Here is a 14087-nt window from a genome sequence, read left to right as displayed (position 1 = left end):
GATTTAAAAAGTTTCTTTAAAAGATAAGTGACTGTTTAAGACACTTTTCAAAAGATGCCACCAACAAACATATGGAAAAAACTCACTAGAGAAACGCAAATTAAAACACATTGAGATAAGATCTCACACCTGTCAGAATGGCTTTTATTAAAAAGTCAAAAGATAACAGATGCTGGCACGGCTGGGGAGAAGAGGGTACACTTATACACTGCTGGTGGGAGTGCAAATTAGTTCAACCACTGTGGAAGCAGTGTGGTGATTTTTCTTTTTTGTTTTTTTTTTGCCCTTGTAAACTTGCTTTATTTATTTTTTATTATACTTTAAGTTCTAGGGTACATGTGCACAACGTGCAGGTTTGTTACATATGTATACATGTGCCATGTTGGTGTGCTGCACCCATTAACTCGTCATTTACATTAGGTATATCTCCTAATGCTATCCCTCCCCCCACCCCACCACAGGCCCAGGGGTGTGATATTCCCCACCCTGTGTCCAAGTGTTCTCATTGTTCAATTCCCACCTATGAGTGAGAACATGCGGTGTTTGGTTTTTTGTCCTTGCGATAGTTTGCTCAGAATAATGGTTTCCAGCTTCACCCATGTCCCTACAAAGGACATGAACTCATCCTTTCTTATGGCTGCATAGTATTCCATGGTGTATATGTGCCACATTTTCTTAATCCAGTTTATCATTGATGGACATTTGGGTTGGTTCCAAGTCTTTGCTATTGTCAATAGTGCTGCAATAAACATAAGTGTGCATGTGTCTTTATAGCAGCATGATTTATAATCCTTTGGGTATATACCCAGTAATGGGATGGCTGGGTCAAATGGTATTTCTAGTTCTAGATCCTTGAGGAATCGCCACACTGTCTTCCACAATGGCTGAACTAGTTTACAGTCCCACCAACAGTGTAAAAGTGTTCCTATTTCTCCACATCCTCTCCAGCACCTATTGTTTACTGACTTTTTAATGATCGCCATTCTAACTGGTGTGAGATGGTATCTCATTGTGGTTTTGATTTGCATTTCTCTGATGGCCAGTGATGATGAGAGCATTTTTTCATGTGTCTTTTGGCTGCATAAATGTCTTCTTTTGAGAAGTGTCTGTTCATATCCTTTGCCCACTTTTTGATGGGGTTGTTTGATTTTTTCTTGTAAATTTATTTAAGTTCTTTGTAGATTCTGGATGTTAGCCCTTCGTCAGATGGATAGATTGTAAAAATTTTCTCCCATTCTGTAGGTTGCCTGTTCACTCTGATGGTAGTTTCTTTTGTTGTGTAGAAGCTCTCTAGTTTAATTAGATCACATTTGTCAATTCTGGCTTTTGTTGCCATTGCTTTTGGTGTTTTAGTCATGAAGCCTTTGCCCATGCCCATGTGCTGAATGGTATTGCCTAGGTTTTCTTCTAGGGTTTTTATGGTTTTAGATCCAACATTTAAGTCTTTAATCCGTCTTGAATTAATTTTTGTATAAGGTGTAAGGAAGGGATTCAGTTTCAGCTTTCTACATATGGCTAGCCAGTTTTCCCAGCACCATTTATTAAATAGGAATCCTTTCCCCATTTCTTGTTTTTGTCAGGTTTGTCAAACATCAGATGGTTGTAGATGTGTGGTATTATTTCTGAGGGCTCTGTTCTGTTCCATTGGTCTATATCTCTGTTTTGGTACCAATACCATGCTGTTTTGGTTACTGTAGCCTTGTAGTATAGTTTGAAGTCAGGTAGCGTGATGCCTCCAGCTTTGTTCTTTTGGCTTAGGATTGTCTTGGCAGTGCGGGCTCTTTTTTGGTTCCATATGAACTTTAAAGTAGTTTTTTTCCAATTCTGTGAAGAAAGTCATTGGTAGCTTGATGGGGATGGCACTGAATCTATAAATTACCTTGGGCAGTATGGCCATTTTCACGATATTGATTCTTCCTATCCATGAGCATGGAATGTTCTTCCATTTGTTTGTGTCCTCTTTTATTTCATTAAGCAGGGGTTTGTAGTTCTCCTTGAAGAGGTCCTTCACATCCCCTTTAAGTTGGATTCCTAGGTATTTTATTCTCTTTGAAGCAATTGTGAATGGGAGTTCACTCATGATTTGGCTCTCTGTTTGTCTGTTATTGGTGTATAGGAATGCTTGTGATTTTGGCACATTGATTTTGTAGCAGTGTGGTGATTTTTCAAAGAGCTAAAAATAGAACTACCATTTGACACAGCAATCCCACTGTTGGGTACACAACCAAAGGAATATAAATCATTCTACCATAAAGACACATGCATGTTAATGTTCACTGCAGCACTATCCACAATAGCAAAGACATGGAATCAACCTAAATTCCCCATCAATAACATAAATAAATAAAGAAAATGTGGTACATAAATACCAAGGAATACTATGCAGCCATAAAAAAGAATAAGCTAATATGTTTTGCAGGAACATGGATGGAGCTAGAGGCCACTGTCCTTAGCAAACTAATGCAGGAACAGAAAAACAAATACTGCATATTCTCACTTGTAAGTGGGAGCTAAATGACGAGAACTCATGGACAAAGAGGGGGACAACAGACAAGAAGGCCTTGTTTCTCCTCTGTATTTTTATATTTATATATCCACTCCTAGTGCTTACCAGTTGGTATATGCTATATATATTAATTGGAAAAAAAATTCCATGTCTCTAAATCAGAGCTGCCAGAAAGCAGAGAGAGTGTGGTGATTACTGGTAAGTGAACTGGCCTAAAGCAAAGTCAAGGAACACAGATATTTTCCATGGAATAAAAATGTCAAAGAACTAAAATATGTTGAAACAAATTGTTGATATTCAGGGTTTAAAATAAAACACCAAACTAAGATTATTATTATTTTTTACCAAGAAAGGCAATAAAGGCTAATTACATAAATGAATTTAAAAAAGACGAAATTAAAGCTAACTTAAAAAAAACATTAAAATGACAAATCCCCTACATTACAGCAATCACACCAGAATCAAGACTTGGCTATTTAAAACATGAATATTTATAACATAGATAAAATCCTTTTGAAAGTAGAAACTAAGTTTATTAAGAATTCATACTGAGGGAAAGGTGAAGATAAACACTCCAAAGAAAGTAATTCTTTTGGTTTTGACAATTTAAAAGTTATTTATCTTCTCATTGCCATTTTTTAGATATCTTTTTTGGTATGCTGGATTAGTGCCTTGCTTATGAATCTATACTCTTTGCCTAATCTGTATTATTGAAAACAGGTTATCTTTGCTTCATTTCTAGTATTGACAAGTCTAAGACATAACTTTGGCTATCTTCCTAAGTTTTTCTAAGTGATACTCTTATCTACAAGTCAGAACTAAATACTAATAATCAATGTCATACCATAAATATGTGTGTGGCAAGTTTGCTCATGTTATTTCATAATATTATGTAATGTTAGTTCAGTCTAGAATTCTGGGGATGTAAACGGCCTAAAGATAAGATTCTGTAGTGAAACCCTCTCATTTTATGAGGGAAGACATTAACGTCCCCAAGAAGTCATGTAACTTGCCCCCAGTCCTCCGTTGAGAGCAACAGTACTGGGAATAAAATTCTGGTTTCCAGAATGCTATCATGATGTTCTTTCTACATAAATGCAATAAGTTTTGACATTGAAAACCTTAAAAATGTATATATATAGAGAGATAGAAACAAATGAATTATGAAGGAAATAGTGTATTTTGGGAAACATTGTAAGCAAAAATTTCTCAGCTAAAAATCAAATTAGAAAGCGAGTACTGACTTTTCATAGGAAACACTAAAAACGTTAAGACTACTGAGTCTATTGTAACTCTCAAGTGGCATCTTGATTAAATTTCTCATTGAAATTACATAGGGTTAGAAAATCTCACTGTACTACAATCAGACAACATAATGATCAAATTCAGGAGTTGAGATGCTCAAAATGTTTGTTGAATGAATGAATGAATGATGAGTTCTCCCAACTACTGAGCCCACACCCCACTGCACTACAAGAGAGTGAAAGAATCCCTCACTTTCCTTAGAGACAATTTACTTCTATTCCCGCTCTAAGGTCTCAAATTTAAATAACCATTAGTTCTTTCTAAAATCCTGAAAGATTACTAAAGCAAACTACAGAAACACCAAATTATAGACAACATACTGGAGGTTTTATAATAATAAATATTAGTAGAAAACGTCATCTAAAATTTCCTCTAAAGGATATGATTGTAACAGGGATTAAACAAGACCAAAGAAACCAAACACTTCAAAACTGACAGAACCCTACTGGAATAAATCTGCAGAAACACTAAGTGATCAATTAGTCTAAAACTGTGATAATTAGCCTGCATTTCAAAGCTCTCCTAGGTCAATCAGGAACTGGAAGGGCATTCCACAACACATGATGAACAAACTGTGACATACAACAGGAAACATACCAGTCTTTCAAGAGGATGTTGAAACAAGTTCATATAAAGCACACTTTAATTTTTCAAATCAATTTAAGCTTCTTCCTTCAATCTAGAGTCTTTTTTTTTTTTCTAACATCAAAAGAATCTGATTTTAGTGACTTAAAAGACAGCTCTCTCTCTAGGTTTTTCACACTTATATATTTTTACAGTCAAACAAAGAAATACCTAGGAACATGAAAGCACAACCTCCAAAATAACAACCAATTTGAAACTTGATCGGAATTCAAAGCCTGAAATGCAACCATCAGCTTAATTACAGTTGATTTAAACAATTCTTTTCTTTTGAGTGAATAACCCAGATTAACTGGGATTTTAGCATAAACTATTTAAACCAGGATTAGAAAACCCTGAAAAATGTTTTTAAAAATTAAACAAAATTAAAAATTTCTTCCTTTGCATTTGAGGACTTCCAAAGAAAGACTTAAAACAACAATTTTTAGAATTATTGATTGCAGCACATCAGTTTGTATTGTGTGCTATACTATTATTCTATGTGCTATTTTAGTGTATTAGGAAGATGAAAATATATTTTTTAGCACAGTAAATATGTCTTATTTAAAAACTTAATTCTTTTGGATTGAAATTACTTCTATCAAACTTCATTCATTAAAAATTGCTTGTTTTATTTGATCAACCCTTAAATGAATATGTCATTTTTAATTTACATTTCAAGCCTAATGAATGCCAAAATAAATTTGCATTCCTTGGCTTCTTATCTGTGCATACTTTCTAAGCAGCAGAGAGCTGAAATGATATTTATGCATTCACTTAAAGCCCTACATATTCACACTATAAATCCACTGAAGAAATCATCAAGAATGTAAAAATATACATAAAGTGATGATTTCTGCTATAGTTAGGTTTCTTTAAATTTGTCCTTATCTTTATTTATAGGAGAAAAAAAAATTAATAGTGGCACAAATACCTTGTAGGTCACGTGACCACATATACGTGATCATCCAAACTGGGCCACCTTTAAGAGTAGAAGAGGGTGCTATAAACAATTAGGTCAGGTGCAAACTGGGCTGTCTCAGGCAAATCCAGACATGTGGTCACCTTACTTCTTGGAGTACAAATGAAAGCACAAGTTTACACAGTTTTTTTGAGGTCAGGAGGGTCTCAGAAAGGTCCCTAATGAAAGGGGCCTGCTCATTCTAAGTTCCTGCATCCCATATTCTATCTGTTCCTACCTTCCACAGCATCATATACCCCTACTTACCCGACCACCATGTCCTTGGGTCCAGCAGTTACAGTGCAGATCCCATCCTCACAGTGTTTTCCCACCAGGCTGTGGGCATGCAGGTGGATATTTTTTCCATTTGTGACCAACTGAACAATAACCTTTGCTGGTCCCACATAGTTGCAGATCTATATAAGAAGCACATTCCAAAAGTTAGCACATCTGACTCTCCAGCAACATGGAAAAATGTTTATGATAAGCCAGTAAGTATAAAAAGTACAATATAAAATTATTCATATATGTATATACATGATTACAGCCCTGTTTTTAAAAGTATGTGATGAACAAATGACAGGGTGGAAGTAAATGAAAATGTTAATGATGGTTGTTTTGTGTAGTAGGAAGATACACTCCAAGAAGCAGGCCACTTAAAATACAGTATGTATTGTGAAAGTTGGAGCAACACATCTTAGAAGGACGCTGTGTTGTCATGAAGCCTCCTTTCCTATTAACCAAGAACATGCTTTCCTCTGCACCCTTATCAAAATTCTTGGTCACAAAAGCTGGGTAAATGATTGATGAGAAAGAAACTGGTGGTTGATGGAAATCAAAGGAAGAAGGCAGGTAAGCAGAAACAGTCCATCCTAACTCTGTGCCATGTGATTAGACAGGAGAATCTTGCCAGGGACCTGGTTCTGAAGTTTGGCTATAAACACTCAAGCCTGAGGACTTGGCCTCCAGTCATCTCTTAGAATACCTGAGCCTTCAGTAGCCCTCTCTGACTTCTGGTAATTGAGTTACATATGCTCATGTCATAGTAAGTTTCTTCAGTTCAATAAAGTGTACTCCTTAAGTACAAATCCTTAGATTTCACCCGTTTGCTGTGGTTTGATAAAATTAGAGTTTTCTATTTAATTTATTTTTTATTGGTATGTCTTTAAAATGATGACAAAAGCAATAAAAAGGAAATAGCATGGAGATAATGACATTTTTAGCAAAAAACACTTAGATATCCTCTTTCTTCTTCTTAGTCACCTAGCCCCTATAGTAGACTGGATTCCTTGAGAAAGTGCCAAGACTAAAGTCACACTAACATAATAGAAAAGACCTTATTTTAACCCTCTTAAATCCTATCAAGTCAGAGCCCTGTGATAAATTCAGCTAAATACTTGGAAATGCACTATAATCTCCTCAAAAGATGAACTACTGTCCTGGTTTGCCTAAGATTGAGGGGTTTTCTGGGACACAGGGTTTTTGGAGCCAAAACCTAGATTAGTTGGTCACCCTATCTCCTTAGCTCATACTGTACTTTTTGAAGAACTGAATAACCTAAGCCCCAAATCTCTCAACTACACAGTAATTCAAAATGCATAAATCTGTGCAAGCAGCCCATAGCTTGAAAGAAAGAGAGACAGAGAGAAAAAGAAAGGAAGAAAAGGAAGGAGGAAAGGGAGGAAGGAAGGATGGGAGGGAGGGAGGGAGGGAGAGGGGGAGGGAGGATGGGAATCCCACCTAAAGATAAATCTTTGATGGAAGTCCTAATGATATAAACTTGAGGAAGACCCTAAACCTGCCAATAATACTTCTTGGAAGGAGACAGAATCCTTTTCGACTAGCCTACTTTTACTATAAACTTCATTAAATGGATTCATATTTTGTTGAAGCAGGGTTTTGGTACAATTTTCTTAGTAGGGACTTTTTCCCAACCCAATATTTCATCCAAGAGTCGAAAAGCTGATCAGAGTTGGCATTATTCCCCAGAGGGTTTGCAGGGAGAGAAGTTTCACTCGTCAACAAAGTACAGACTCCCCTACAATCAACTGTGCAGCTCCACCTCAAGGCCTGTATGCATGTACTTCGCTAGAACTGCTGCAAAGGTTTGCTTCTAAACCTTCTAACCTCCTTCTCAAAGAGCAGGGTCCCCAGAGCAAGCCAATCACAAAGAGGGCTTCTAATTAAATTTGATCTTGACCACCTCAAAGCACAAAAAATTTCTTAAACAGGTATAACATTAAAAAAAAAAACTCTGGGTATAAAGCTGATTATGAACACAGTGCTTTCCCTTTAACAAGGAGAAAGCCTTTGCCCTTAAATATGGGACGGGGAATGAGAAGTTCTGGGTTTTCTCCAAAGCTGACTGCTGTCCCTGGATACTCTCTATAGATTGCTGATGCCAGTTGTGTTTCTTGGTATTGACATCTGAAATCAGTCTTTGTTATGATGATATATCCCACAGGGGCTTCTTCAGCAATAAGTCAAGAGTGAAAGAACACGAAATAAACCATGTAATTACACTTTTAAGTGATACCAGGACAGGAATGCAAGAGAGCAAGGCATGAGGTAATGCTTCACTTGGGTGAAATCAGGTAGGCTTTCCAATTAAATAGGACACCAGAAGGAATCCATAATTAAAGCCCAATCACATCAGACAACTGGGCCCTTCAATGTTACCATTATGAGGGAATTAGTCTCTGGTACTGAAGGAAAGAGGTCCGAGGTATCCTCAAAAAGTACTCAGGTATTTTTCATACTATTACTTCATGACTGAAGGGTGGCAAGAATGAGGAACTGGGTAGTCCCTGAGGTAAAGGAGCTGAACATGCTGCCAGTGACTCATGTGCTGTTGGATCCATTTGAAAGAGTCCAAGTCAGCATCGCATCATCTGGTTTTCACAGAGACCACAAGGCAACGGACAGGGAGCCCCCTGGGTTTTGTGGACTTTCCATAATACTGATGAAAGAAGAAAGCTGAAGTGTGAGAAGATAGTGATACTATTTGCAAGTTATATGGCACATGAAGACACTGGCACTCTAACATGGGGGAGACCATACTTCATAGGATGCCATGATGATGGAGAACTGTTTGCAATTGATTCAGAAATTCATTTGCTCTACGGAGAAATTAGTTCTTGTTATTCAGTCTCCCTTTTACTTCTTTGAATAGTGGTTCATTTGAAAATTAAGTTTATAGAGAGCAACTGTGTCTGTTAGGTTTTTTCAAAGAGTCTGAACATTGCAGGCTCTTGTCAAGAGTTAAGCTTTCGGGCCGGGCGTGGTGGCTCACGCCTGTAATCCCAGCACTTTGGGAGGCCGAGACAGGTAGATCACCTGAGGTCAGGAGTTTTGGACCAGCCTGGCCAACACGGTGAAACCCCGTCTCTACTAAAAATACAAAATATTAGCCGGGCGTGGTGGTGTGCACCTGTAATCCTAGCTACTTGGGAGGCTGAGGCAGGAGAATCACTTGAACCCAGGAGGTGGAGGTTGCAGTGAGCCAAGATCGAGACACTGCCCCTCCAGCCTGGGTGACAGAGCAAGATTCCGTCTCAAAAAAAAAGAGTTAAGCTTTCAGTTAAAGCCAAGGAGACAAAGGGGACAAAATTGAGTAATCAGCTACCCAGGGACACTGTAAGAGCATGGACTTTAGGCACAAACTAGCTGGGCTTGAAGATAGTTCCCCATTTCCTGGTTGTGTGACTTTGGGCACTGCTCAGTTTCCCCATCTGTAAAAGGGAGATGATGATAATAGTATCTCAAAGGGTTGTTGTGAGGACTAAATACATCAATGCATGTAAAGCCTTTTCAACAATGCTCAACAAATAATAGTAGTTTAAAAGCATTAACTTGTCTTATTTATTAATTTATTACTGTAAAGTACTCTTCCACCTAGAGAACTTTAAACAATATGATCATCCTGAGATTTTTTTTTAAAGTACTGTCTAAAAGCAGGTGGCTGGAATAAATGACTGATTTAGGTCACTTCTATTTCCAGGGTAAATCTTTTTTTGTATGCCATATTTTATTGGGCTTTGTTAATTTTCCAGTAGTAATTATGTTATTATAGTAACAGCTATCATTCTTGGAGATACCCAGGACTTCTTGGCATTCTTGATGAAACTTAAAACTTTCTTCCAGGAGCTTTATGACTCAATACCTACTGATGACCACATGTTGGATCTGCTTTTTGAATAAGATGTAGAAGCCATGGGTCTCAGATAATACCAATCTTAGTCAAATTACCTCTTTTTATTTAAAATGGTTTTGTCACTTTGGGGTAAAGTACATGCTGGTTCTTCAAAGGTGGTTACAGGATGCAGTTTATAATTTTCTAGGAATCAGGATTTGAAATGTCCACTTTGCTCTTTGGGTAAATTTGGCCAAATCACTTTGGCATATTGTAGAGTTAACATGAATGTAAGAGGTGATACATGAAGTAGTTCTTTTCTGCTTAGCTTTTCTTGTGAAGTGACTGATGATGATGATGATGATGGTGGTGGTGATGATAATGAAGAAAAGGAGGGGAAAATACACAATTTTCAAACGGAAATCTATCCTGACTTCACGTGTGCACCTCACTTTGTCCTCTACTGCACTAAGCAGCAGAAAAATGTGGTAAAGTCTAGGAAGTCTGACGCCAGGCTGCCCGGCTCAAGACGGACTGTTACCACTTAGCTGTGTCAATGGGGAAAGATGGTTAACATCTCTGGATTTCAGTTTCTCTGTCTTTAAAGTTAAAAGGAATAATACACTTGATTTCATAGGATTTTTTTTTTAGGACTAAATGAGTTAATGCAGTGTTTGGCACTTAATAGGATTAGCAATCCCAAATATAAATCCTCTCTCCCACCTAGGTAATATCTCAGTAATAACCAACATTTGTCTATTTATTCAGTGAGTATTTAAAGCCCCTCCTATGTTCCACCCACTGCAGTAAATTAGGGGATGAAGTGATGCATGGTGAATGCAGAACAGACACAATCTCTGTTCTTATGGAGAATTAAAGAGTGGGACTGACACTAATCAAATAATCTCACAAATAAATGTAAAAGTGTAACTGCGAAGAGCTTAAAAAGGAGATATATAAGAAGCACTTGACTGGGTCAGGAGGTCAGGGAAAGCTTCCTGAGGGAGTACTGAGGGTGGAGATCTGAAAGAAGGCTAGGAGTATGACCAGGCAAGGGGGTGGGTGAGGCGAAGGGGTTTAGAGAGTCTTCCTGGCAGGAAAAACAGCACATGCAAAGGCTCTGTGCTGAGAGTCCTACTCAGGACCTCCTTGGACCTACCCATTATCACGTCTCAGGATTTTCTTCAAGCCGACAACTCCTAGGTTGTTTCTCTGCTTCCCTATCGAGAAGCACCCATTCTTCAAGAGGAAGACCTGAACCTGAATCTTCCATGACACCCTCCTTACCACTGTAGCCCACAAGGCTCCACTACTGCCTCCTTTTTTTGAAATGTGATTGGAAGGGACAGGCAGGAAAACCATATGCAACCTAGTGCAATATGAAGACAGGGTTCAGTAACTAAATGATTACTGTCTTATTTCTCTTGCTTGTTAAACTCCAAGAGCCTATACAGCTATACTTCCTAACTTACTGTGTTTTATGAAACACGCTAACTCAGATAATCCCCATAACAGCCCTGTGGGGTCAGAGGTGGTACCCCATTTCACAGCTGGAGGAACTGGGGCTCAGTAAGATAAGGTAGGTCGCCATGGTTCCTATAAATGGAGGGATCAGGCAATCCTTGAGCTTGGGTCTGTCCACCTCCACAAACTATTCACATTTCCCACTGCTCTGTGCTACCATGTGACATGATCATTTTTTCTTGTGTGTGTGTGCAGTCTCCTCAGTGTTTCATAGCTGTACTTTGCCTAGACAGTGTTGATAGATGACAGTTATTCCTAAACACCTTGTTTGTTTGGCTTTGCTGGTATGTGTTGTGGGAAGAGAGGTCTCAGGAATGGCTATAAGACGTGGTAGAGGTATACCTGTCCCCTTGCAAGGCTCCTTCATAAAATCACGCCACAGACATGAAACCATGCATTCATTCTTTTCTGTGAGGTTGCAAGTCAGATTATCAGGCACAAAAAAAAAGGAAAGAAAGAAAGAGAAGAACACTATTTTAATAATATTTCTTCTCTCAGGGATGAAAAACAGTCAGGCTTTATTGCTTATTACTTGTTGAGCAACCAGGGCAACTAGGAAAGACAGAACGACCTTTACCAAATAAGATAGTACAGAATTATGTCCAACGCAGTTTCTGGCATAAAAAGATGCTGAGTAAAGTTAGTCTCTTCTTTCTCTGTCAGGCAAGAGATTTCAAGATGATCCAGTCAGTGATCCAATCCCAGCTTTTCCCCCTCCTAGCTCTGTGGCCTTACACAGATTAGATAACCTCTCTAAGTCTTAAGCTCTACATCTGCACAATGGGCCAATCACATGACTTCAGAGGGCTGCTGTGAGGACTATGCAGTGCCTGGCACATGGTAGGTACTATTAAAGTGCCAGTTTCTTTCCTTCTCTATTATTTGTAAAGACCCTTGGGCCTCCGAAAGTCCCTGTAAGGGAGGCAGAGTTGACTCTATTACCCCTATTTTGTAGATAAGAAAACAGAAGTTCAAACAGATTGAGTAACAAAGTGACATAACCCAAAGTCATACAGCCAAGACACAGAGGAGTCTGGAATTCATTATGAGTCTTCTGAATATAAATATGGTATTCTCAGTAAGGTAGGGGATGGCATGAAAAAAATCCTCTTTGACCCACTATTGATGGCATATTTTTTTGTTTTTCTTTTCCTGGTAGTACTCATGGATTTGCATTGATTCACTGACATTCTTTCACCTTGTTTAGTGCCCTTTTTGAACGACCAACAGCATATATGGCTCATGATATCAGGCTGGGATTAGAAGAGCAAACTGCCATTTGATATAATAAATAAGCTAAGAAGTTCTCGTGAATTACACAGAGACAATGAATAAAATCTCTATGTATAACTTTGCTCTGAAAGTTTTATCTTTTCCCTCATACTGTGACCCAGGGTTTCTTTTTTTATTTTAATTTTCAGTTTTACCACATCAGATATAGCTGCTTACAAACCATGCTTCTTTCGAGAAAGAAGTAACACACTATTGCTAATTCCAAGAATTGCTGGGAACTTGTACCTCAACAGGTGTCATTCCATCATTAGCAAATTACAAATAAATCTTTACATTTGGATGGCCTAATCATTCATCACTGCAAAATAATATGGGAGGAGCAGACAGTTTGTAATTTATAAATGCACCGTCTTATAAATGTTCATGTATAAGTCTTTTTTTTTTTTTGCCAGTTGGGTGGATTTTTAAACAGAAAATAATGTATACAATACTGGTATTCTAGTGCCATTTCTTATACTTCTTTTTCTTTCTTTTTTTTTTTTTTTTAAGGGACAGGGTCTTGCTCTGTCATTCAGGCTGGAGTACAGTGGTGTGATCATGGCTCACTGAAGAGTCAACCTCCTGGGCTCAAGCAATCTTCCTGCCTCAGCCTCCTAGGTAGCCAGGACTACAGGTGCATGCCACCACACCTGGTTAAATTTTGTTTTGTTTTGTTTTTCATACAGACAGAGTCTCGCTATGTTGCCCAGGCTGGCCTTGAACTCCTGGCCTCAAGGTAGCTTCCCACTTAAGCCTCCTAAAGTGCTAGGATTACCGGCATGAGCCACTGTGCCTGGCCTCTTTTCTATATTTCTTACCATCTTTACTACACTACATGTTCTCAAATTCTTCTTTAAAGTATAATATATATAATATTAATTCAAATCTTCAAAAAATATCCTCTATCTGATCACCTCTCACCACCTTTACTGCTACTCCCTTGGTTTCCAGCCACCATCATCTTGTCTCCTAAGCTTTTGCTCCTGTTTTTCCTCTGCTTGTCCTGTCTCCCCATGGCTTATTTTCCTGAGTGATCCTGTTCAAGTCATGTCATGCCATGTCTTATCACTCCTTCACTCAAAACCCTCCCAAAGTGAAAGCTGTTAAAGCTGAGTGATTAGTGCACGGGGACTCATTATACTATTCTGTGTTTGTATATGATTACATTTTTCTATGTTAAAAAGTTAAAACAAAAACCTTTAATATTTCTCTATATTAAAAGACAAAATCATTATAATGGCTTACAAGGCTCTAGGCAATTTGACCATCTCATGTCCTCTCCATCCTTTTTCTTCTTACTCCTATGCAGCCACATCAGTCTCACTGTTCTTGAACTTGCCAGGTGAGCAGTCTTAGCTTTTGCACTTTCTATGTCTTCTGCCTAGAACACTCTCTCCAGGGACATCTGTATACTTGTATATTTCTTACCTGCTTTCAGCCTTTACATAATTGCCATCTCTCTAGGTGGCCTTCACTGACCACTCTACCCCTACCAAAACTTTTACCCCCAAATCCCTTGCTCCTTTCTCTGCTTAATTTTTCTCTATACATTAATTACCATCTAATAACTACACATTTCATGTATTTTGATTACTGCCTCTCTTCTCCATTAGGATGGAGGCTCAGAGTGGGGAAGCTGGGTGTGGTGGTGTGCACCTGTAGTTCTAGCTACTTGGGAGACTGAGGTAGGAGTGTCCTTTGAGCCCAGAAGTTCAAGGCTGCATTGGGCTATGATCACACCACTGCACTCCAGCCTGGGCAACAGG

The 14087-nt window shown here is 38.4% G+C and overlaps 1 protein-coding gene across 3 annotated transcripts in view; it reads right to left on the bottom strand.

The window, feature by feature from the left end:
• NFKB1 (nuclear factor kappa B subunit 1) overlaps nucleotides 1–14087 on the bottom strand; it is a 116533-nt gene that overhangs the window by 44672 nt on the left and 57774 nt on the right. For all 3 annotated transcript variants that reach the window (XM_003257479.2, XM_012499514.2, XM_030819173.1), the window contains one exon: nucleotides 5661–5809. In XM_003257479.2, coding sequence (XP_003257527.1) covers nucleotides 5661–5809 — 149 coding nt within the window. The remainder of the gene's footprint in view (nucleotides 1–5660; nucleotides 5810–14087) is intronic.

Source organism: Nomascus leucogenys, chromosome 9, assembly GCF_006542625.1.
Source record: "Nomascus leucogenys isolate Asia chromosome 9, Asia_NLE_v1, whole genome shotgun sequence".
NCBI lineage: Eukaryota > Metazoa > Chordata > Mammalia > Primates > Hylobatidae > Nomascus > Nomascus leucogenys.
Note: the sequence above shows the minus strand (reverse complement) of the source record. Positions and strands in the feature narration are given on the sequence as shown.